This window comes from Dermacentor andersoni, chromosome 9 (assembly GCF_023375885.2).
Source record: "Dermacentor andersoni chromosome 9, qqDerAnde1_hic_scaffold, whole genome shotgun sequence".
Taxonomy (NCBI): Eukaryota; Metazoa; Arthropoda; class Arachnida; order Ixodida; family Ixodidae; genus Dermacentor; species Dermacentor andersoni.
Window position 1 is genome coordinate 39,507,257 of NC_092822.1, and position 26,090 is coordinate 39,533,346.

Genomic DNA, 26,090 nt, shown 5'->3' on the forward strand with positions numbered 1-26,090 from the left:
TTGGTCGACTCGGCAACATAATTTTTAAATGACAGCAGCACTAAGGACACGGAAGCTTCTTTCGGGTTGTCAATTTTCCGATTGAACTTATAGGCTGTATTAATGATGTCTCAAACGATGGTAGATGCTGATGAATGCATGCGTTTTTCATATTTGTGTTCGACTAATATCAAGTGCAATATTATTGTTCCTCCCATGGGTTACTTTTATCCATCGATGTTTCGACAGCGTATGGATAAATTATTGCAAGCAATGGTTCCCATTGTGTGGTGTTCTCACTCACACAAGAGCACGCATTCGATTTTCAGACCAACCTTCAACCAAAGCTTGCCTAGCTGTTTAATCTCTTACATTTTGAACACCGCCTGTGCAATTGCCGCTATTCATTACTGCACAATATTGTGCAACACTCCACATTACTACACAGCTCTGTACAGGAACTGAACAAAGCATGTGGAGGCTCCAGCACCAGTTGAATGCACACGATGCCACCTTGCTTGCACAGAAAACCTGATTGAAGGCAATAATAAAAGTAGGAGGCTTCTCATGCTCCCTGGCCTGACAACTATTACTTCGCGAACCTAAACAATGCAGTTAAGAAAACAAACCAGATGGCTGCTGCCAAGAATAAAAACGAATGCTCCCTGTACAATAGGAACTTGCCCGTTTCCACATTTGCGACGTTACTGCTTTTCTGCATATCATAGTCATCACTGTGGATAGCACTGACGCCAACAAATCTTAAGAATTCCTTTTCTTCCACCCCCCCACCACCCATTATTTGGCTTGCAAAAGTTGGAATCGGGGAACCAGGTGCATACTTTGTAAATCTGAGTTTTTTTTACTCTGAGTATTTGTACTAAAAATAGCAAATTATTACTTTTATTCATGTTCCTTGAGGAGGAGCTTCGTAGTTTCACATAACAATTCTGAAAAGTTGTCTGAACAATTATTACTGCTATACATATGTTCAGAACACCAGTGATGAAGCTATAACTTTATGTGTCACAGTATACGTTGTGACTACTACGCCCTAAATGAGCACATTCCTTGAGGTAAGAGGTCCCGCTGCAGTTTAAAAGGCCCCGCTGCAGTTTCTAACTCTGGGTCCTCTTTCTGTATAACTTCTACTGCATATATGTACCACTAATAAATGAAGCAACAAACTTGAACTTTACAGACTTAAAAAAAAAAGGAAAGAGTTAAGAGACAGGAAGACAACAGTGTGTATTGGAGAGCAGACGCAGGAAGCTGATAATTCAGCTGCAATTAAGAGGCAATAATGGAGCTGGGCAGGCCATAGATAACCAGTAGGGATGGTCTAATATAGTAAATCTTAAGTTTGAATCGAATTTGAAGTGAATGGTAATTTTGGTTGAAGAGTAGTGCTTTTTATAGCACATATTTACTGAAGAAAAATGTGGCAACATTTGCCATAATTGGGCTGATACAAATACTAAGTTCTCGGTCTTGAAGTGAATAGTTGTGGTCTTTGCATAAAACACTGACACAAAAGCTAGAAGTTGAAAAATGTTTTTTTTTTTTTTTTTTCGGGGGGGGGGGGGGGGGGGGGCACACCTTGCATAGATGAAAAGTTTATATTCTGTGTTGTATTGCATGAAAAAGGTGCACGTACAGCATTTCTTTGCAATGCTAGCAGTATGGCCAGCAACACAGACAGTTAATTTACACACTTTTGTTGCATAGTATTGTGGTTCAGTGTTGCATTGGTAAAGATCAAATTAGCCAGAGTCCAAATTAACAAAAATCAACTTTATATGCCTTTTTTATTTTGTCCATACATGCAATCTTGTTTTATATTGTGCACTAACTATGAGTCTTGTACAACAGGAGTATTAGCTTTTCTGTACACATATTACGTTCCACGCGATACCAGGTTGCCGAAATGTATAAATGATTGACCGCGTTTGTGATGTCATCATGTGGCACAGTCTAGTCACACTAACCGTTTTGTATTTACCTGCTGGTGTAAAAGCTTGGCAACAACGTTATCAAATTGCAGCTCATTTTACTTTTCTTTGACGGGAGCACCTGTCTAACACAAAAGCCTTTCAACACATAGTGGTTGGACACTAGGTCACAAGATGTCGCTACCTATGGCTACTGCTGTTTTCTGCATCTTCAGTAATCTGGCATTGTGTAAAGGGTGATAACTATACGAACATGTACATATACTGGCATTGTGTAAAGGGTGATACCTATACGATACCTATACGAACAAGCTGTGACAGTCGTCCCAGCACATTGTTAACAAAAGAGAGAGGAAGGCATGTGCACGGTCATTCCTTTAGTCAACACAGATGTGCTCATGGCAGCCTTGTTTGATTTACACTTGTGTCTTCAGGTTCCTGGGGGCCAAATGATCTCGCCTTCCATGTGGAGCACAGCGGGCAGCAGTGGCACCAGCAGTGATCCACAGCAGCGGCTCACGTTCATCTTCAAGGGCAACTTGACAGCAGCAACAACGGCCTCCTCGTCATCCCCAACCAGCTGCCATCCTGTGCTGGCCCTTCCATCCGGGCCCGGCAGCATACCTAAGACTGTTCCCATCAAGCTTCTGGCACTTCCGTCAGGCGCCTCTGGGCTTGCCCTCAAGTCGTCCCTGGCCGAGCTGATCTCTTCTCCGGCCAGCCAGAATGGCTCGCGATCATCTGTAGCCAGCGGATCTGTGTCACCGCCGATTCGACTGGTCGTCTCCAAGATACCACCGACGACCAAGGGTGCCAGCCTCAGCAGCCCAGCTGCCACAGGTGGCACTGCAAGAGCAGCGCCACCACCTGCTGCGCCACCGTCATCAACTTCATCGCCATCTCTGGTGAACATGGTCATGAAGTCGGTGATGGCCACAGCAAGTGCAACGACGGTGGTGGCACGGTCACCCCTGGAGACCAGCGCCGAGGCATCCCCTAGTTCGGTGCTGTCTAGTACAGCGTCGTTCGAGCCATCAGTGAATGTGCCTGCACTGATGCTGCCAGAGGAGCGGCAACCAGTTGTGAGTGGTGTCAGTGAAGTGCGAGGGGAAGCGGCCGTCGAACCAGACTCTCGGGAGGCAGCAGCGTGTGCAATGGCGGCAACGCCTTCTGTGGTTGTGACTGAAGCAGACACGCGCGAAGCCGACGCGTCCACCGAGGTGATGATGGTTTCCGAGGCAGTTGGCAAAGGGGAGTGTGGTGGTGCGGAGAAGAGCCAGTTGTCTGCGGGCACGGAGCGACTCTCGTCACCAACGTTGTTGCCGGAGGATTGTACAGACATGGCAGAGGACAGTGGCAGCGAGCTGGCGGTGCTGAGCCCCACGGTGATTGCCAACCACATTGGGTCGCCCCAGCTCCCCGATTCCCTGTCGACCCTTTTAGACATGGCGATAGACCCTCCAGACGACGATGACGAGAGTGAGCCGGCAAGCAACCGGGCTTCGCCGGTGCCCGTGTCACTTCTGCTCACGAACCACAAGGACTCCGAAGAGGAGCCAGTGCCGGAACACGAAGCCGACCTAGAATTGCTCCGGACATGTCCCGAGGCTTCTGTTTGTGCTCCCGGTGATGAACTGGGTGATGACGGCCGTCTTCGGAATCAGAGGCGACGGGCAGCACAAGGTAAACTGTTCTGTTATGCCGTTCATCCTGTAATTCTACTGGAGCAGCTAGATTCCTTTTCTTGTTAAAAGAGGTTTGAATATTCAACATTGTCTACTTAGAGTTTGTCATGTCTGACATGTTTCTATGTCAGAGTAGTCACATTACTCTTCCTTACTGGTACTTTTTCTTACTATTTTATTACTTTTCTGATGCCTTTATTTGATGCTGTCATTAGGTGTTTTCTCGTTATTTACACTGCCCGTTACCATAAATCAACACAACCAATTCGACCAATTTTCCCTTTTAGGTCTTGTTGGTTTCCTGGCTTCTCTGTATAACACAAACCAAAAAGTGCTTGAACTCAGAATATCTACAGCTAGAATGTGACAGAAAGTGGCACCGATGAACCAGACTGCATCAAGTGGGCACGGCACAACAGCTACAGGGCTGAACAGGAGCTGTGTCATTCAGGAAGGGGACTGCAGTGTGTGCGAATGACCATGCGTCCCTGGTGTTTTACGTTGTTGATCCACCCAAGCAGTCAAGCCCACTCGGCTAACACACGGGGTGGCATCCACGTTTTTTCAGACGTGCAATGTCAAAATGGCTGCCTTGGCGGCAATGTGCTTTGCAGTGCCATCTCCGGCCACGGTCGAGGAAGGAGAGTCTGATCACTCAAGCGAGGAGGAGATGTCGCTGAGCGAGCTCGCGCACAAGTCTCGGGTGCGGCCGCCTCGGCCGCAGCGGCAGGGAAAGGAGAACGAGGCGCTCGCGACGGCGGCAGCTGCAGCAGCGGACTCCCCGGCACCGACGACGCGGCGGGAAGACGGTGGTCCCGGTCGGCCGCGACGGTTGACGGCAGCGGGGAGCGGCGAGGCCAAGGCTGCTCGGTCCAGGCTGGGACAGCAGCAGGCAATGGCGAGCCAGCAGTCGCAGGCATTGTCGAGCCCGTCGCCAATGGCTGCAGTGGCTTCTCTTCCTGCCGAGGAAGCATTGAGGAGAAATGCAGACCGGTCAAGGCGGTCTCCAGCCACAAGTAAGATCTTCATCTTTATTCATTGCCTGAGGGTTCTAACTGAACTACTTGGTTTTACATTCAGCATGGTGAACAATGCTGGAAACGAGACTTCAGAGTCATACACTACGTAAAAGATAGCTGACACAAAATCACGACACTTTGAGTTTCTCGGTAGGCCAGCAAGGAAATGCGGTGAAAGCAAAAATAATGTGCTTCCTTGCCAGCCGGCCAAGCAACTCGTAGCTAGCGTTGTACTTTTCTAGTATGCGTCTCTTGTACATTGTATGATTTTGTATGATCAATTGATAGCTTCTCTGTGCTGTTCACATCAGTTGTCCTGTCACTCGCGCTGTTTGTCATGCTCACTGCATGGTTTATTCAAGATAGAATAAAAGTACTCAAGCCTTGCGCAGCCAGATATCTTTCGGCTGGCAATTTCTGAGCTTTCCTATGTCTTTGCAGTTTCCAATCTGTATATCTTATTGCTATTGGTCACGCACGGGATCAAGCAGAGTTGCTGCCAGATGGGCACTGGTTGAACCACAGGTGGTGTGGATTGCGCTGCGAGTCGTTGGTTATGCCCAACACGTTTTACATGTGCGCATACAGCATGCATATCTTTAATGACCATTTTTCCTGTGGTTGTAGGACAGCCATAAAAGCTGGTCTGCATTTTTGGACAATGTACAGAAGCGCTTAGCCTTGCGTTGTCTTTGCACAGCAGTAAGGTCAGTGATTGGCCACGTCGAACGCGCAGCGGTGTGTGACCATCGCACCTTCCTTCCACCACAATCAAAGCAATTTAATTGTCACTTTGTGCTTCGAGTAAACCACAGAAAGCATTTTTCCTCGTTTTAAAGAAATCAAAGGTTGCAGCATTCCGTAAATGCCACGCTTTAGCAACTTTTCTGGATGTGTTGATCACTTCACAATATCCGTGATACCACGCAACATGAACGAGGTGACAAGAATATCACTCTGCAATAAAAAAAATAATCATTAGCAACCACTCATAGCACATAGTAAACATTTATTACGATAACTGCATCATGATAGTTTGTGATAATTGTATAGCTCTCGCTTATTGGTTACGCGGCGGCAACCTGAGGTGTTCATTTAATATGTGGTTCCAGTGCCATAAGGGTGAGCTTATTTTGCCTCACAAGTACATCAAGGGCTTTTATGTTTTCACTCGCTTCCGTAAAAAGAAAGCTAAAATATGGTGTTTATGACGATCATGTGTAATAGCAGTCTCTGCAGATCAGGACCTCATAACACATAGTCGAAAGGGGAAGTGCGGAATTTTTAGCAGGACGGAAAACAGCTGTCATTACTAGCTGGAACAAAAGAACCTAATGATTTTAGCCTCTCGAATAATTACAACTTTGCATATAACAATGCAAGGGCAGCTTCGTGCTTAAATCACGCGTCTTTAGCGTTACTACAATAAAAATTTGGAATACGCTTAAGCTTCGCCTTTAAGAGTGGAACGCAGTAGCATTCAAAGATCCCTGACTGCTTCTCACGTTTCCTGGCAACTGCAGCTTATGTAACCGTGATGTTTGCCGGGAAATGCTGGCAGCAAACACTATGCACGAAGGCGAGCTTTCTGGTAAAAATGAGGCCTCTTGCGTGGGCCGCGATGCGGCGGAGGCGAGCGCCAACTGGAGGTGTCGCAATGAACCGGGCGCGCCGGCTCCGTGGCCTCCGACAGCGCAAATCTCGGACGCCGTAGCCGGTCTATGAATGGTAGAAACACCGGAAAGGGATTTGTGTGCGAGTTTCCGCGTAACGGAATTATGTTTTCTCGTACGTTCAAATTACAATCCGAAGCTATCATGTCTGCAAGTTGTAAGTCGTACTTGCAATTTTTCTGACATATTTTACTTTGAGAAATTCAATTAGTTCAGTAACTTCTTTGCACTACACGGAGGGCCTGCGTGGTTCGGAATGATTTTTGCCGAAACAATGGTCGACGCGGGATGCCGATACTGGATTTGTTGCGACACGGGGCCCTTAACGATTTCGCGTTAAAATGTTCTCGTTTGAAGCAACCTGGCGATTTTGCTAACCTGTTGTTATTCACCATGGCGCAGCTTGTGTAATTGAACTCATTAGCTGTTTGCGTATTGCAGCAAATTAAAAAAATAGAAGAAAAAGAAAACCTAAGCCTAAAATTGTTGATGTAAATTGCACATTACCTTGCTGCATTCCTTGTACGGGGATGCTGACTTTATTATAACCATTGCAATATTTGCGGAGAATGCAGTAATAATGAAGTTTCACAACAATATTAGCAGAGCAGGTGGAACACCAGTGAAACAAGCACAAAAAGCCCCAGGGAATTGCCAAAACGTACATGGGTTGGCTGAGTGCCACTCCCCTGTTAAGCACTGCACTTTCTTTCCAAGTAAAAATAAACTTTCTGCACATTTCGTGCAAAAATGCAGCCATTGGAGGGCAATATATAATAAGTTCACTGCGTCAGAATGAAGCACCACTGTGTACATTTCGATGTGTGCTGCCGACGCCTATCCGCACTGACATGGCGACGGTGCTGCCACCTGTAGTTCAATCTCACGGTGAACGGTGGTAATGCTGCAGGCACTCTAGCCACATTTTTGCCGCTGTCCTGCTGTCACATGGCTCGTGTGCAGAGAGTTAGGGGGTCTCCAGAGATAGAGAGAGCGTTTAGTTGCTAAAACGACAAAGCGAAATGGACGGACTGTCAGTGCTCCATTCAGTTTGCTCGATGGCGGAGCCAGAACAGCATTTTGTCTTCCACAGCCGTCACGAGTGTTTTGTGCATGCTTCTGTGTAAGCACACTAGTGTTCCTGCTAAGCTGCCGCGTGTGTGCACTGGTGTGAGCAGAACAGGCTGTAAACTTTTTGCTAGCGTCATCTGATGTTTTACTGGGTGCTAACATCGACACTTTCCCGTTGGTCTCATCTCATGCATAAACAAGGTGCAATACCTGCACTACCACTGGCGACGATCCTCAACACACAGTCATTGTGAGACGCCTGGTAGCAGCCAAGGTTACTGTTCCTTCTGCCCAGCAGAAGTTGTCTTGTGTGCTGTGTGACGCATACGGTTAAAGGACCATCTGAGGAGTTCACGTACAACAACTCTAAACTTTGCTGTTGCCCTCAGTGCTTCGCCCTTCAGGCAAAACTGTGGCGTTTTAAGCGTGAAATGCTTTTAGCTCCCTTTGTCGGCGACCTTCAAGTGACCTTGAGAGAAAAGCCAGATCCATTATCCAGGCACTCAAAAAAGAACATCTGAGCAAGTTGCGAGAACAAAACGAGATCAACCAGTCAAAGCTTAAAGGGATTGACAACCAATCTTTTATAGTACCCACTTTATTTAGTGCAATGGAAAGCTTACCGGCCAGAGCATCTTATCATGAATGCGGAAAACGTAGTAATGCGGAAAACGCCGCGGAACATTTTTTATCAGAATTTTTCTATGTGCAGTGAGGATGAAGACGTTCGCTGGAAACAAGCTAAAAGCTGTGATAGGTGAGCGTGATAGCAATTATAGACTGGGTCTAGTGGGAGGCAGACGACAAGTGTAGCGGCCATAGGTGTAAGAAAGTATTATTTTGTTTATCAAGTCAATGTTCGTGCAATTCATATTTTCCGAAGTGTTAAGGTATTTCTGCGATAATAGCTACGTGTTATTGCAGTTTCCTGTCCAACTGCTTTGGTATTTGACTAGTCAAAACAAAACCAAGTGCATCAAAAACAAGACGACGCTTTTACATGTGATACGCGACTCATGTTGCTGTAGCCAAGCATGCGTTTCTGATTTCCGATGTCTCTCGAAGACCTGAGTGAGCTGGAACAAAGGATTTTAGTTTGCGTGCGTGCTCAGAATTTAGATCCTTACGAAGTAGCACCCGAACGTCATGCTTCGATGGACGAAAGCGGCAGTAGAAGCGACGAATCTGACTTTCGCGTATAGGGGTATTACTCAGGCTCGCGCGTGCGCACCTGACCCTTCTCTGGATCGCACAGCGCCGATGGAGCGGCAGTCGCTCGCTAGCACTTTCGCAGCAGCCCTAGCAGTCAGAGCTGTGACCCCTAACCCGCGGTTCGCAGTGAGTTGCGACCACGGCGGGTTCAGGCCAGGGAGGACAGGGTGAGTCTCGACCTAAGGTGTTTATTCACCTTAGAGTACAAGGATACCAACCGGACAACAACAGCAACAACACATACAGATACAACACAAAAACCACAGCGGCGGAGCATTCCGCACGTCTGGGGTGAAACAAACCGCACAATGTGGGAACCACAAAAGAGGCTGATAAGGGTTCAGCTCACCCAGAGTGGATCCGCGCTCGGGCCCTGGGGCGGTCAGTCGCACACAAAGGCCGGGCGCAACAGGGGGACGGCGTGCGGCGGTCTCAGCGGCTGAGTTGAGATGCGGCCTGTCGCAAGCTCTTCAGCCGAAAGACAACGGTGCATCGGGGGAATAGCGCTTCTCCCCGAGCGGCGGAGAGGGAGTCTCCCCGGTTCCAAGAAAGGGAAAGGAGGGAACGGGGTGCCTTGGCTGCAGCGTCGCGGCCAGGCGCGAAGAGCAGCGGGAGCGGCGAAGGTGCCCTCTCCCCGCTACCCTCCGCGAGCGAGCACGTGATTATCGCGTGATAACCGCGCGGCCGCTCCGGAGATATCGGGATGCGCGTGCGATCCCCACACGCGATAGACCACCGTCCCCGCCACAAGCAGCGCTCCTGGAGAATGCCAATTGGTAAATGCTCACTCACACTAAGCCGACCCGACACCGATTTCAGTCTGTCGACTGTCGGCGCCTCTGTCACACTGTACCGACATCAGTGTACTGCCACGCATACTGTGACAGAGGCGCCGACACCAAGGAGGTAAACAGTGCACCCACTTACCGCACAACTCGTCGATGGCATTTTGTATCACAGGGAGATCATAAAACTCTGGATACTTGCAAAGGCATGCTATACTCACGCACATACAACAGCATGTGCGCCGCCATGCATGTGGGACAGTGCGAGCGCCACTCGTTAGCGTGAGCTTTCTTTACTTCATAATGTGCATGGAATAAAGTGCAAGTGTAATAACATAGTAACTGCAATGTTAAGCAGTAGCTATACTGTACTTAATGACAGTCGACTTACGTACAGTAATCTCTTGACTACATTTCGAAGTATGAAGACTTCGCCACCAAGCGTTACCACTTACTGGTTTTTCTTACTTTCTTTGTCAATTTAAGATTATATTTCCTACTTAAATCACGAACAGTGTGCTGGATGCTATCACTATAAATCATAGTCATTTCATTTCCATCAACGTCTCACCACACATTCTGGCCAGTTGTCAGTCTAAGAAAATGCGGTCTCTGGCCCCCAACCCTTTGCACAGGACCGCATTGCATGTGCTAGTTACTGCCCAAACAAGCTACAAAAAATATTGCTTTGGAGTTCTTCATAATGTCTGTTCACAATATCCCTGAAGCTGTAACTTCTGGTACACTGAAGTTTTATTTGTCATTTCCAATAGCAATGTTCAAAAGGCAGGTACAGGGGACCGTACACTTCATTGTCATCTTTTGGTGCTGAGACAGGGTTGCCTGTACTCCTTCGAATGCCAGCAGTCCGTGAGTACCGCAACACGGGTTTTGCTTTGCCTCGACAGATGGTGCCGTGCTGTGTGGCACCTCCTTCAGGCACTTTTCTTCTTCTAGCTGGACAATGCGCTCTGTCTCCCTGGCATCTTTCGCTGCCTGTCACGCCACCTTCAGCTGGTTTTCTTCTAGCTGGGCGTGCACAGTGTGGTTTGGTGCGGTGTGGTGTGGTGGGGTGTGCCATTGTGAACATGCACTACACCTATTTGAAGATTGTGGCTGGTATCATCTCCAACCAGTCTACTTTGCCGGTTGCCGTTTCATGCTTACATCTACTCTCAATTACGGGAGAGCCAGCAATATTTTGAAACGCGGCTTAGACTTACGGTCTGTTGGCTTCCCTATTTCCTGCAGTGCCAGCGGGCCGAGACCACCGGTCTCCTCCCCGACTGCCAAACCAGCGCAACTTCCGACGGGACTCTGAGGTCAGGGACGATGATGCTGTGGTTGTCATGAAGAGAAAAACCAGGGCGTCGGGACCTTCCACAGGTGAGACAGTGTAAATTGCCCGCTCATCTAACTGGAAAAAAAAACTCCAGATAAAAATGTGCACCATGGACCACAAAGAAAATAATACTCGGTTAGCACAGGCTGACAACCAAGTTTTATAGGTAATGCCTAGCATGTTGTTTTTGCTGCACTGAGCTTGATACTTCAAAATTCTGGCTTAATAAGCATAGGAAACTTAATGCATAGCCTGTAGTAAAATTTTTTTATATGCCGACAGTTTTTTATTGCAGACAGTTTGGCGATTGTCATAACTCACCTCATAATAACGTGCAGTCTGGTGTCCTCTTCATCCTGGGACCTCTTTTGTTCCTTGTCTGTGCTAATGACCTACCTGCAGCAATAACATCTGACATGCACTTATTTCCAGACGACTATGTAATCTTCAGAGAAATAACTACTGAACATGACGTCACGCTGCTTCGGGCCGACCCTAATAACGTCAGCAATTGGTGCCAAATGTGGTCAATGGAGCTTAACATTAACAAGTGTAAGTTTGAGAGTATCACAATCCAACAGTAACCTACCTGTGTACTTTCTGAATAATGTTACCTTGGAAATGACAACTTCGTATAAATACTCGGGCATGCATGATACATCGAACTTGACATGGAATCATCATGTTGAATATATATTTAAGAAAGCTATCTATCTGCTTGTTGGGATACTTGGGCTAGTACTACCGTATTTACTCGCATAATGATAGCACATTTTTGTTAAAAAAAATTGATGCAAATTTAGGGGTGCGATCATTACGTGAGTTAAATTTCCCACGAAAAAAAAACATTTTCTTTTTTCATCCCGCATTTGCTGCGAAATGACAAGCAAGGCGGCTGCCGCTGTCAGTGCAAGACACCAAAACAAAAATGGCGGCCGGCGGAGCAAGCCGACCGCGATTATTTTTCTTCTCGTGAGTACATTACGTGCATTGAAACAGTTCCTTCCGTATCAGTAATGAATAATATCATTAATATCGGCAAGTTTGCGACAATAACGTAGTCATGTCCACTTTGAGGGGACAGAAACAGAGGTAGGCGCACTTAGCTGCTGCCAGTGACATAGAAACACATGGCAGGCATGCTGCAGAAACCGCGGCATTTGTCTTCACTGCTATCCTAATATGGCACGTTTCCGCTACGGGTGGGTGAATATCTTAGCTGCATTACAAGCGTCAGCATATGAATAAGGTACACTTCTAACGTATCAGTGTAAACGTGGCCACTATCGTTGCCGCTCACAATTTGTTGCGTGCCCACGAGTGCTGACGAGAAGAATCGAAAGGCGCCCTTTATGTTGTTGTTGACCAAAACCATTACGAAGCCTACAAATAATAAAGCCGAGGCAAATTTGGTTGTAGCTTTTTTTGGGGGGCATCTGCTTAAGAATGTTAGGTGCTTGCAGACTGCTTGATATGTCTTCAAGAGTTGTTCGCGTAGCATTTGACAGATGGTAAGCGCGATCATCATTAGCCAGACTTGGCACACGACATATCGCTGCGACAAGTTCAGAGTTCAGGCAGCGATCATTACACAAGGGAAAAAAAATCACATTTTGACAACAAAATATAGGGGTGCGATTATTACGCAAGTGCGATCATTATGCGAGTAATTATGGTATTCCCATGCTATATCTCCTTTAAAATGACTAGTTTATGAAACTCTGTTAAGGCAATGCCAAAATTAGAATTTGATACTGTTGTACAGTTGAACCCGGCTATATCGAACTTGCAAAAAACTGCCTATCAATTCAATATATAGCATAATTTGATATAAGCCTGCTAAACAATTGCATGTCATAAAAGCACATACCATTTATAAAATCACTTATTGATGAAACTAGCTTAGTTTAGCATGAAATAGTCCTGCATTTTCTTCTGCTTGGGCAATTTCGCTGCCTGCAACGTATGCACTTCTCCACATTTACTAAGGAGTCTGAGCAGCTGAGGCTGCAACCTTCCGCATTCGTGCAGAAGCACCGGACTAGTGCGGGTGCACGAATCACTTCGGACGATATGGGCAAAGGACCATCGTTGCTTTCCTCATTGTGCCCACTTTCACTTGTGCTCAGCATGATGTCTGCAATATAGTCTTCGTTTTCGGGCTCTCCCGTGGTCGCGACACCATCATTTATCTCACAAACTCGTCCACCGCTGATTCGTCAACAGCTTCCGGAAATTCTGACAGCTCGCTCCAAACTTCGGCAACGGCTTCATCGCATTCATCAGAATTTAGTCATCACCGAGCACGTGGAAGCCGGCATGGCTGAAGCGATTTCGGGGGAACCACTTGTACACGACCGTGCGTACACGCTGGGTGTCAGGGGCACTGGGTTGCGAGTTTGGCCACTTTAGCCCTAATCTCCCCCTTATTCTTCACGATCGTGCTGAGAGTGCTCCTCGGAATCTTGCATGATGCGGAGACATCAAGACTGTTCACCGCGTTCGACCCGATTTATGATTTCAAGCTTCACAACGAAAGGCGAATTCTGCCGCTTCATCACGACAACACTGCGGGAGAAGGCCCACAAGGCGCACACACAATGAACCAGAAAAACAGCGAGACAACTCGCACTTTCGCCATCTTGCACGACAAGGGTACAAGAGCCTCTGATTGGTTCTCTGAGGAAGCTCTGCGGGCAGGCCAGGATCATTTTTTTTGCAGGAGGTGTCAACGGCTCGCCTGAGGCAGCGCGGTCACGATAGGGAGAGTGGTTGGATAGAGCCGCGCCGCTGGGTTTCCCGCCATCGCGAGGGAAAGCCAACTTCTGGGTGCACTTTTCTGCCGCTTGACGTTCGATATGTGGGAGTCGCTGCTATTTTTGTTTGATGTAAGCGTAACTTTTGCTATACATACTCATCGTAACTATACCGTATCCAGAAATTGTTCAATATAGTCGGGTTTGACTGTATAGAACCCCTTTAACAAAAACCTTATATGCCCCTGAACTAATACAAAATAGCTCAACTTTGTATATACTTTAAAGCTACGGCTGTGCTACAAGCGTGTCTACAACGAAATCCAGTGTGGGTCTTCAGTCTCCGGCAACTCGTCCAACGATTTCTTGCCTGTCATTTTTTCATAACCTATATCACCACTCTACTCTGCATCCAATATTCATGTCACAACCACGTTACTTATCTCAGAACATTGATCATCGCATAAAGTTAGACTTTGTGCATGTAAAACATGCTTTTACAATAATTTTTTCCTCATACATTGAAAAAGGTAATGAAGTTCCCTCTAAAATTGTATGCATTAATATATTAACAAAACATTTTCATATAATTTACATAATAGCAAGCATTTGTACAAACTAATGTTAGCTGTTTTTATGCTACTTTATTACACTGTGTTGCAAAGTCATACTTGAAGGGCCTCTCACCAGGTTCAGGCATTGCAAACAGATTAGTGTGGTGCATAGATCACGCACTCATGATCGTGTCTGTAAAGTTTCAAAGCACTGTACAGCACTTAGACAGCACAAACTTAAACCTGTATGCCTTTCCTCTCGAGCAAGCCCTGCCTTCTGCTCTGCTGGAGAATCAAGGTTACACACATCAAGTACTCTCTGCACAAGAACGCACAGAACCACTGCCGGAAATGTGCCGCACTGCAGAAGAAAATGAAAAAGAGAGAAAGGGACAAGGCGGGGCTTCTGGCATGGACGAGGCATAATCCTTCCAAGGTGTCTACCAACGGGGAAGACTGGGAAAACCGAGAATTCTCAGGGATTTCGAATAGTCTGGAAATACTCAGGGAAAGCTCAAGGAATTTGCGCTTCCATCAGGGAAAATTAGCTGTCATTTTATTGAAAGGGACAAAAGTCACCGTAATGCTGGCTCGAGTAAAAGAGAGGAATCGAAACGAATTGTCTTGGACGCTGTGTTTGAGGAGTTTCCAGTGTACAGTCAACGGCCGATTTTCTGGACGCCCGATAATTTGGACAGCCGTAGAATCAGTGTATAAGAATGCCTGAAATTTCGAACGCAAGAACCCTTCATTGTCTGATTTTCCGGACTTTTTGCCGCAATCGCAGGTCCAAAACAGCATTAATCAAAAGCACCACTGCCGCCATTTTCATTATCTCGCCGCCTCAAACCAGCATTCTTGCACACAGATCCACTGGCAGACATAGCCAACACCACGACAACACAAGGCCTAGCTGCTTTGACGTTTGCTATTAAGGTTCTTGCCGTTAAGTGCTGTATTTTTCATTGAAAGAATTCGCTGCTGTCAGCAATGGCACTGACTCCGCCTCTGGAATCCTCGCGATTGGCTTCGAAGTTTAGAAAGCATGACGCGTTGCATAATGCCGGTTCCCGAAAGGCAGTTTCGCCTAAACACAGTAATGTTACACGGTGAAGCATACATGAAGTATTGCGGTGAAGCTTAGCTAGCATTGTAACAAGGAGCGATTGTCACGAGACACAGCACGTATTCTCTAATTATACATGCACGCACCGATATGCCTAATAAGTGCACTGGCAGGCCTCCAGAGCTTTTTCGGGTGTGCCTATGGTGATTTGAACCCTTAAGGGCAGTAAAAGACATGCATTCATTTTTTCAGACTGCCCGATTTTTTCGTAAGTTTCAGCGGCCCCTAGGAAGTTTGAAAAGTAGGGCGCTGACTGTACAACTGACCAAAAAGATGCTTCAAGTGGTCCGTGCGGCGAACATGCGGCAGAACGAGGCTGAGAACAGAATGGACCGTCGCATTGAGGAATCATCAGGAAATGAACTGTGCCGCCTCTTCCTTGAAGGAGCTTGAGCTCAAAAAGAAAAGTGTTGACTGACGCCGAGATGGCGGGTGACCAACATACTCTTGAAAGCAGTGAAAGGCAACACTGAGGCATTGTGCGTCGGCCGAGAGTATGTCGGGACAGTTGAGGTTGACTTTCCATCTGTCGGGAGAATCTCACTTGTGACAAAGTTCAGGCCTAATACCAATGAGCTTGCTATCAGTTGATAGAAATAGCTCATTTTCGAAAATGTTTGTTTCTGTACGCATGTCTTTTTATTCGTATTTGAAAATGTTCGACTCGATTTGCAATGGGCTGTACCTTTTTTTTCTTTTTCGGAGATATTTTATTTGTCGTGCATTTTACAAACTCTTCCCTTAATTTTTCTGTTTTGAATAAAATAAGCATTACTCCTTACTCTCCAAACTGGATTAAGACTTTTCTTTTATTTTTTAACATGTTTACTAAGAGAGCATCGGGCGACATGGTGTCAGCCCGTCTTGACATAAAACAAAGTTTTGTGTCACTCGGGGAATTTTGCAGAGGCACTCAGGAAAAACCTGGAAAACTCTGGGAAATTGAAATTGTCAACTTGGTAGACACCCTGCTCTCAACTTCGGTATGGGAGAAGGCAGGAAAGGAAAGTTTGCTAAAGGGAGAGGGTACCTCTGTGGTGTCAGTGAAACTCGCTGTTGAGCTGTGCTGACTCAGGGGCCGCAGAAACTAGCACGAACCTTTCCGCCTTCCCATTGAGAACCACTTCTCTCTCCTGGTTGCGTGGCTTCGCAACATTTCAATTCCTTCCGTCATCTCTAGTGTACCAATTTGCAAAATTCTTTCAGTAAAATGCTTTCTAGAGGTCCAAGTTACAAGCTCCAGTGTATAACGGGAAGTTTCTGGTGGGGCCTGGTGGGGGGCGGGCCTTTTAATTGTCTAGCATTGTTCAGTTAACAAATAATGCGTGTACTGGAAGATTGTATTTCCACCTCGTTTATTCTGTAGCCCACTCTCCACTGTGATGCTAAAATGCCATGAGGGTAAAACAAATAAAATAATAAAGTCCAGTTATAAATTATTTAATAAAATATCTTTTCATTGTTTCTTCTACACATGAATAAAGGGGAACAAGTTCTAATTTTCATAATGAACGACGCAAGAAAGATGGGGACTAAGAAAGCAAAGGGACATGACAGACACTGTCTGTATACCGAAGTTTATTCAGAAGCACTCATTGATTAATTCTTATTCTAATTTCGATTGATGTGGAATGTTTTTTAGGCATTATAGGCTTAAAGGGACACTAAAGTGAAAAATGATTTCTTCTGCATCAGTAAATTACCATTCTACAACACCAAAAACACTCCTCTTACAACGAAATAGGGTGGCGACGCCTACTTGAACTTTCCACACCTGCTGGCTTGATGTCTTGGATTTTGATGGCATCTTCTAGGGCCTCCTAATTATATATAGTGGTACAGATTGACTACATTGTGTTCTAAAGGAACCAAATATTAAACATGGCAAGTTTCGGGAACCTTTATTTAGCCAACGCGGCCCAAATGTGAAAACATACTTTGGAATCCCTAACGTCACGCTGACGTACCGGCGCTGGGGTTTCGGCGCGAAATTCAAGTACTGATACTTGCACCTTATTTAATAATCAAACTATTTTTTTTTTAATGACTGCCTGCAGGGTTCTCAAACCATGCTTCATTAGTCCGAAGTGATTTATTGTTTCGCTTTAGTGTCCCTTTTAACGAAAGGATAAGGGCTCGATCGAAACTGTGCAGGTTGACAATTTCTTTTTACCATTCACTTTGTTCTGTGCAGACCCCCAGCAGGAGGCGGCAGCCCCAAACAAGCGGCGGCGCTACTCCAAAGACAGCCATAGGTAGCAACCACCCACGGGGCCTTAGGAATGCAAAAGAACACACCACCATGTACACACGTGATCGCGCGTTACACACACACACACACCGAACCCAAAAGAGGACACTGCTGTTGCTGTGTGCTACTACTGCTACTATTGTGCTACCTGCTCTGTACCACTACTACTACTACTACTACTACTACTACTACTACCGCTGCTGCCGCTTCTCTGCGTCCGCGGCGGCGTCCTCGCATATTTTCCACCGGGGAGCCGTGCAAAAGAGGTTGCGCCTCACTCGTTATATTCACTCTTAGTCCTTCCGTTTTCTTTTTTTTTCTTTGTCCCCCCTTCCTCCCAGTTTCTCTGCTCCTTGCTGTCAACGGTCTCCTGCTTTTAAGCGACTGTTCAGCAGGCACGTCCAGTCCAGGAAGGTTGTTCTCTCGTAGAATGTTTAGGTCAAGCATGCAACTTTCGCTGTCAAGAAGCTGTTGTCGGGCAGTGCTAGCGGTAATGGATGGCCGCCGTTTTCTTGCCCAAGCCAAGAGGAAGCAAATAGCATAGAGGCAGCGCCAGATCCTCCTTTCATGTCACCTAGCTTGCCATATTTTTGTAGCAACACAACACATTCCTGCTGTGGCAACGAGGAAAGTGGGCAGGGCTCTCTCTCTCTCTCTCTCTCTCTCTCTCTCTCTCTCTCTCTCTCTCTCTCTCTGCACAACCAGAGCTATGCCGCAGGCCCACATGCATAAGAAAGAATGTGTGGTTTGTGATTTCATGGCCCAGCTCATCTGAACTGCAGAGCTCGGAAAATTGGTAAATTTTGTATGTCCACAGCTGAATCTGTCTGCCCCTTGTGTTCATGTTGTTGTTGCACTGAACTACTCGCGGTTGTTGACTTAGCCTCGGGAATGGCCGTTGTGCTGCCTGTGTGGAACGGAAAGCGTTCTTGAGGAATGGAAGAACCAGCCAGATAGTGCATCGCGACGCTGACATTTGTTGTGACGTGCAAGTTGCCGATAGGCGGACAAGACATTTTGAGAAACCTTTCTCTTTAAATTTGTTCTAACACGGCACATTCGGAGATGATATGCATCTTTATAATTTTAGGGTAGTTCCATTTCTTTTTCTCTTCATTGTCTTGCTCAGTCATTGCTGTGACTCTGGGCTGCGTTGTTCTTTTTATATATGCATGTGTGTATAAACACAGGCATTACCTAGAAGATGAATGGCTTACAGTTGTGCATATGACCATATTAACTTTGTTGACAGGTGCTGCCTTCTATAATATGAACTCCCATGCCTTTATATAGATAGGTGCTAGCTTTTGTGCACAGCAATGCTGCATTTTCTTGCACTCTATGCCTAATTGAGAGAAATTGGCTTCTAAAACCTTATTCATGAAAAAGAAGTTTTTATCTTAAATTTGTTCACAACAGCAGGTACCAGCCACTCGTGGCGTTTGACATTTTGTTAGCAGAGGTGGCTTGCCGATGGCCAAACAGCTTTTACGAATGATAAGCTCTGAATTTTGACCTCGCTTTTTTAAAACATAAACTTATTAAAGGCTCCCTGCACCCAGCCGCTCTGCTCTGATTTCTCTTGGCTTTGCGGCAAGAAAGGGGCGAGCTTCCGTATTTGGGGAGAGGAAGTCTGACATCGTCACAGTCACAAGCACGTGACCATTTAGCGTAGCACAAGAAAGCATGCACCAGGTGAGAGCCAATGTGTAACAGAGCCACATTGGCAGTTTGTGATATGTTACATAGCTATACATGTGATGGGCATCAGTCAACTTGCAAACTTGTGACACTATGTGGCCTTGCACGTGACAGCCACAGAGTAACCATATCTTGTGACATTATTTGGTCATGCTGGGAGAACAGCTTTTTCTTTTAACGTGACACTATTTAGCCATGCCAGATGACAGCCAACATGCGACCACCATTGAGCTACCCTGGCAGTTTGTGACATTACATGGCCATGCATGTGACGCTATCTGAACGTGCATGTGACGGCCATGGTAGTCATTTTTTAAACTTTTACGTTATGTGGCTGCACACTTGATGGCCACCAAGTAAACATCAGTACCTTGCGACGTTATTTGACCTTACCGGAGAACAATTTCTCCTAACGTTACATCATCTGGCTGTGCACGTGACTGCTACAGAGTCACCTTCTGGAGTTCGTGACGCTAGTTGGGCCCGTATGTGACGGTCACCAAGTCGCATTTGGATCATGTGCCTGTGCCTGGCCATGCTGGAGAACAGCTTCTGCTCTTGAATGAGACATCTGGCTGTGCCAGTGACCGGCATTGAGTTGCCTTGAAAAAGTTTGCGACGCTCTCTGGGCCCGTGCGTGATGGACGCCTGGCTGTGCTAGGGAGCAGGGTTTCTCAGTGTACTTTGCTTAGCGTGCGGAGGATGAAAGCCGACGGACGTCCCTTACTGATAGGTAGTGAAGTAATTTGGGCTTTCTTGAACTCTGTCCTGGGCAAATGACAGTTGTTGAGACATTAGTGACCAAGGGGTGGATCCTCTAATGACTGTGACAGTGCTTAGGCCGGTCGCGATGCAATGCTTCATTTTATTCTCTGTGACCTTTTCCTACCCCCCCCCCCCTTAATTCCTTTCTCCCATCCTAGTGAGATATCTGTGAAACATACACATACACACACAAAAAAGAGAGAGCTAGTGAAAAAAAGTTATACATAGACGAAACTGGATGATGTACTATATCTGTGTACAGAAATGTGAATGACACTAAAGAAAGGTAGGCAAGTGTTATCTCTTTGCATATAATAGTTTTTTTGTCTACCTTTTACCTTTTTTTTCCTCTCTTGTCATTCGCATTTATTGTCTTCTTGTTTTTTCACCATTGTGTTTGTTTGCATAGGTGCGTGTGTGGATAAAAAAGGAAGGGCGTAGAGGGTTTTTCTCTTATATATTTTTTTTTTAATCTCTACACGCTTTTTGCTGCCATTGCATTGTAAATATGTCATGCCATATAAACACATGTGGCGCATTGTACAGAGAGTGCAGAAACTTGTGTTGTTGTTGTGTGTGTGTGTTTTTTTTTTTTTTTCTTTCTTTTTTGCCATCTTCGCGGAGGCAACGGAACCACAGATGAAAGCAGCGAATGTGACATGGTTCCCACATGCCGACAACTGGACCATTTTTGGGTTCAGTTCATTGCACACGCCTGTCGCAGTGGAAGTTTTCTTTATTTTTTTTTTTAACTTTGCAAACCTGCTTACATTGTATTTCTCCTGCCCCCTTGTACATCATTGTTAAGTCATACATCCAATTTGTGCCCTCTTGTGCGCCCCCAAGAGAGACGAGAGCTTTGACACAGATTTTCATCAAACAACCATGCACGCACGCGCCTAGCATGAGTTTGTGTTACTGTATATATAGAGAGAAAGATCCAGTGCTTATGTTATTAGTTTCTGTGTATTTCTGACTCTCCCCCTCCCCTCATTTTTTTTTCCTTGCTGTTGCCGAGTCAAAGATTTGCTACTACTTTATATATATTTTTCCCTCCCTTTTTTTTCTTGACAGGCTTTGTGGGAATCTGTATGTTCTACATTTCTTCATACCTGTCCCCCTTTCTCTCCGACTTTCTTTTCCTGTTTGTCTATTCTTGTCATAGTCCTCACGTCCCGCCACCTCCATCAACGTTCACACTTGCTCTCGTTTTTAGAAGAAAAGTCATATTTCACTCTCCCATCAAATTCGTGTGCTATGTGCTTTTCTTTTTTTTAATTGTACACGCAGAAAGAGTCCAGTCAGGGCGTCGACACAACGGTTTTCGTGCCAAGGGAAAAAGAAAAGGGGAAAAAAAAGGACAAGGCATTTCGATTGAGGTTGGATGGCAGGCAAACTCTGGGTTTCGTGACTTATCTGTCACGGGTATTTGTTGGGAGAAATAGCCAGCAGTATGTGTGTGCTTCCTGAAGCTGTTTGGAACTTGCAAATTCACTCTGCATCTCAACTTCCTCACGTCGATTTCAAATCACTCATTTGTCGCCTTTTTTTTTTTTTTTTCTGTTGTGGACGGTTGACCCTATTTAACTGTGTTGTGTTGCACAAAGAACAAATTCACGAACGCTTGTGGGACCTAGCTATAGTTACCTTTCTCCCCTCTCGACACCAAGTGCAGGCTTTGATGTTCTGCACTTGAAAGCATGGCGCTTGAATGGCAGTGATATAGCCGGTGACAGCCTAAGAAAGCACCACCGTCCAACTCAAAAAGACAACTTGCGTAGATGGGCCAGCCAATGGACAATATGCAGAATTCCTTAAGCAGCCTTTCTCGAACATCTGACGGCCCGAACCAATATGCTCACCTTGATGTCGTAGGATGCTTAAGGCTTTTGTTTGGGCCTGGATAAGTTTTTAGCGGTAAAGGTGAACTACGTAGTAGTCTAAAAGAGCAAGAGACTGAATATGGTAAGCTTGAGCAAGTTTGACTGGCCCGCAACGGCACAAATTAAAAAAAGCATTGAGGTCCGGGACATCATCTTCGCTTACCAGAGCTCAGGCTTCTGCATGAAATTAAAAAGAAACTGCACCTTTGCTCTTCATTTTCCCTGCTGATAATGAATTTCTTGCTGCAAGGTTAATGAAAATAGCTTTTCAACAATGCTTTATTAGCTTAAACTGATTTAGTGTAAGTGTCCTTTTAAAGCCAAGACATTCTTTGAAAGCTTGGGATAGTGTGGGAACTGGAGGGCGCAAAGAATGGTGTCACTAGTTTTGCGTGTTGACACCTTAATTACGATTCTAGCCCACGGTTCACTATGCTGGTTAGGTCGGACTAGGTTTGTGGAAAGAGCGTGCTTGCTGTTTTTTTGCATATTGTCCTATTACATTCACTCATTCCCTCGACGTCATGGTGAAGGCAAACTTTTATCACTGTCAGAGTCTCTTGGCAACTGTGTTTTGGGTGCGCGGAGTGATGATGCAACATGGGTACCAAATCGAATTGAAGCTTGTACTGAATTTTTAGGTTATTGCCGACTGTAGTCGGCTTTCAAGTTATGTTATTTTCAAAGTAAGCAATACTTCTCAAGTCGCCCACCAGCAAGAAAAGCCATCGTTGAGGCAAGCCTCCAGTGATAAACTCAAGAGAGGTACAAGGACTTTGAATGAAGCTGCAAACAGAACGTTTCCCAATTTGAACTTTGTTTTTTGGCAGTAAGGGGGTTGCTTCCTGTTTAGTTTCAGCGAGTCTTCAGTAGAAACTTCAATTTGTTCTTCCCTTGCTACTAAATATATAAATAATTTCTGACGCACGCGTCGAAGCCCTTGGAACTCCAGTTTCGGTCATTCACATGAAAAAATATATATATATATTAATAGTTTTTATTTGAAGTACTCAAGCGTTTGATTTGCTGCACCAAAGCACCTATTACGTTTCTCAGCATCAAAAACAAGGAGGTAGTCAAGTGGGCGAAACGATTGCAGCATGCAATGGGGAGTACTGAGGGCCTAGGCGCATATAGGCGAAACGGTAAAACATGTAGTTGCGAGACTCGCAGTGGTCGTAAGCTAGTTGCATCGCGTCAAAGAGAAAGATGCCCCGAGATTGTGCTCACAGAAAAATATCCCCTTTCCGCCCTGCTGGAGCGGGCCAAAAGTGTGCGCTCTCTGTGAACGCGCAGCTCTTGAGATGAAAAAACACCAAGAAAGATGAAAACTACACCAAGTGAAACTACTCAGTGTAGTTGTTAGCCAAAGCCTTGGTGGTAGTCGGGGGGGGGGGGGGGGGGGGGGGGGGTTGAAGCACGAGGCACAAAGTGAAAAGGGTACAGAGTGAGACAAGTAGAACCGTTGGCGCCTTTTGCTGTTGATGCATTTTTCCCGCTTTACCCGCTCACATGGTCCCGCCTCGTCGTCTCTCTCGTAAAATCTCTTCCCCCTCTACCTATTTCTTCTTTTTTTATTATTCTCTAGCTTCACGTTAGGTTTCCTCGAAGGCTGCATGCCATGTACATAGACACAATTTCTTTTTTCTCTTTCCATCACACCGCTCTCTCTTTCTCACTTTCTGGCTGCCCACTGTACAAAACCATTTCCGGGCAAGATTTTGTTTCTATAGTTGCGAGAGCGGGTACCTCTGAGCAAGATGAAAAGGCCTTATGATGATGCAAAAGAGAGAAAGAAGATAATAAAGCAGCACCTCCCGTTAGCAGTAGCAGGGCGATGCTGCCTTGGTTTTCAGCACTGACCATTTTATATTGCTTCCCCCCCCCCCTTTCTCGAAAAAAAGTGGTGGTCTTGAGGAAGTGTCCCTGTAGACTTATTTCACAGGTATGTTATGTTGGGCTGCCCGTTTCCTGAAGAAATTTCCATGTATTTGTTCCCGGCAGTCGACTTGTGTCGACTGTTCAGCAGTTTGCCGTCTCCCTTGTCAGCGGGCCTGCCGGTTAGTTTGTTTTAGACAGGTGGAGCAGCTCGCATTTGCCAACAAAGGTAGAAATGCATGGTTAGTGCACGGCCCATTTCATTTCCGGTGACAGTACTAGTAGGTTGAGAGCATGTTCAATTGGCCCACAAGAGCATGTACTGCCAACTACAGCAGGATCTCCATGATATGAAATGTAAGATTATCCAGAACAGCAACATCAGAATGTTGTTATTGGGGCATGTTCCCTGTTCTCTTCCGTGATGTATAACATCTGGAAACTGAGGTGACCATGGTTGTATTATAATAGCAAGGTTCTGCTGTAGTTTCATTCAGTCAGTTGCTCAAGCTGATTGATTGGTTACTTATATGTAACCACTTCTGATTGGAAGGCCGATCAAACATACTTTTGCGAAAGCTTCAAAGTTGAAGACTGTATTCTACGCTCCTGCTATTTTTTTTTTTTTTATCTCTACGGTCAAGCGAGTGCAAGTTGCTCCGGTTCACAAGCGGGCCTAAGGCATCTCAAGTGCAACCCATCACAGGGCAGTGTAACACTGGGGTATCACTGGTGTAAAACAGGTTCATCAAGCAGGGCTCAAGCGTGAACGGCTTTTCTTCCTTGGCTCCCTTTTGCTGCCTCCCCATTCCTTCCCTTATATTTTTATGGAACTCCTGTTTGTTTGTTCTTACCTTCTCCTCGGCTATATATTTGTTGTTGTTGCATCATGCTTTCCACTTTTTTTTTTTTGTCAGAATCTTGTAACTGCCTTGTGAATATATTTGTACATTTGCTGCAACATCTCTGTATAGAAGAAAAAAAAAAGAACCACAGACACTATGCCTGCAGATTGTAATGAAGAAAAAAACTTTTTATGGTTTGTTGTGAGTTTTCATACCGGTATTAAAAACTGTCACTTGAACATGCCTGTGTTCAGATAGATATTTTTGTGCCATTGCACACTGGAAGGTACAAAATGTAGAGACAAGTTTGACTGGCGCACTAAAGATAATCGCAGTAAACATAACGATTCCACCACATCAGGTTCACTCGACATCGAACATCTGTGTGCGCTGCTACCCGGATGCTATATACGCTTTATACTCGTTATTTATTGATGCGTTGAGCCCTCCACATGCTAACGTGGATGGTAGGCCCAGACCACAGAGCAAAATAAAACTCTCTATACATTAGACAGCACAACAGAATTGATCGAATTATCCGGCAGACCGAATTAAAGAGAAGGATAAACATCCAATCACGCTACAGGTCAATTAACTCTCCTCTGAATCAAATGTGCACCAACGACTAATGAGCACCAGCCCTTACAAAAAAAAAAAGCTTCCTATTTCGGCAGTCACCAGCATGATGAAACCACAGAATGGGAATTTATTTACACTTGGTCACCATCATCAATTTGTAAGTTTTTTATCGCTGTATATAGCCTGCAATGTGTACTCTTTTGTGCTGACCACTTGTGTTGAGCATTTCTTTATAGTCTCTGCAGCAGTTGTGAAGGAGATGCTCACTTAAGACTAACCAGTTTGCCAGTTCACCTTGCGATACATGGAATCCTGGGAGCACCTAAAACACATGATGCAACCCGCCGCTAGCTTGGCGTGTGAAATACCCTCTGAATTAGCCTTCATAATAGTGTGCGCACTGGCATTGCTTACGTGGTCGGACTGCACTAGATGCCTCTACCTGTGCACAAAAGCGCAAGTGTTTTTCAAAAGTACAAAGAAGTGCAGTGATACATAAAGCTCTTATTGCATGAACATAGGGAGGCTCACAATTGTGTAAGCAATGCTTCTTTTTTGGGGCTTCTACGTTGGATTGCCGAAAGATGAAAACAACTATGTGAGCAGTTATCAGTATGACAAGTGGTCTGACACATATGTGCCACATTTTTTAGTGTGTTCTCGCATCATTTTTAGGGTGCAGCTTTCTATGCAGTCAAATTTCTAGTTGAAGACTCGATGTACTTGCAAGGAACAGAGGTAGAATATGCTGCTACTTCAAGTTGATCTAGTATGCAATCGATTCATTATTGTTTCAGTCTAACTTACACTAAACAGGCAATATTTCATCATCCTTTTCCTTCTAATCTATTCCTCAAAATCCAGTAACCCTGCTGGAAGATACTGTATCTACTCAATTCGAACGCGCTCTCATAAAGCACGCGTTTAGATTTCAATGATTGAAAAAATTATAAATGCAATATGCCCTTAATATGCTGTGGACAGAACCATACCGCGATGGACAGAACATACGAATGACGGTGGCGTTGCTCAAA

At 45.5% G+C, this 26,090-nt stretch overlaps 1 protein-coding gene across 2 annotated transcripts in view; it reads left to right on the top strand.

Annotated features, from left to right (window-relative positions):
* LOC126527707 (uncharacterized) overlaps nt 1-24,716 on the top strand; it is a 66,893-nt gene extending 42,177 nt beyond the window's left edge. For both annotated transcript variants that reach the window (XM_072284494.1, XM_050175572.3), the window contains 4 exons: nt 2,366-3,614; nt 4,231-4,632; nt 10,628-10,762; nt 17,349-24,716. In XM_072284494.1, the coding sequence (XP_072140595.1) occupies nt 2,366-3,614; nt 4,231-4,632; nt 10,628-10,762; nt 17,349-17,413 (1,851 nt within the window). In that variant the 3' untranslated portion in view covers nt 17,414-24,716. The remainder of the gene's footprint in view (nt 1-2,365; nt 3,615-4,230; nt 4,633-10,627; nt 10,763-17,348) is intronic.
* The last annotated feature ends 1,374 nt before the right edge of the window (nt 24,717-26,090 follow it).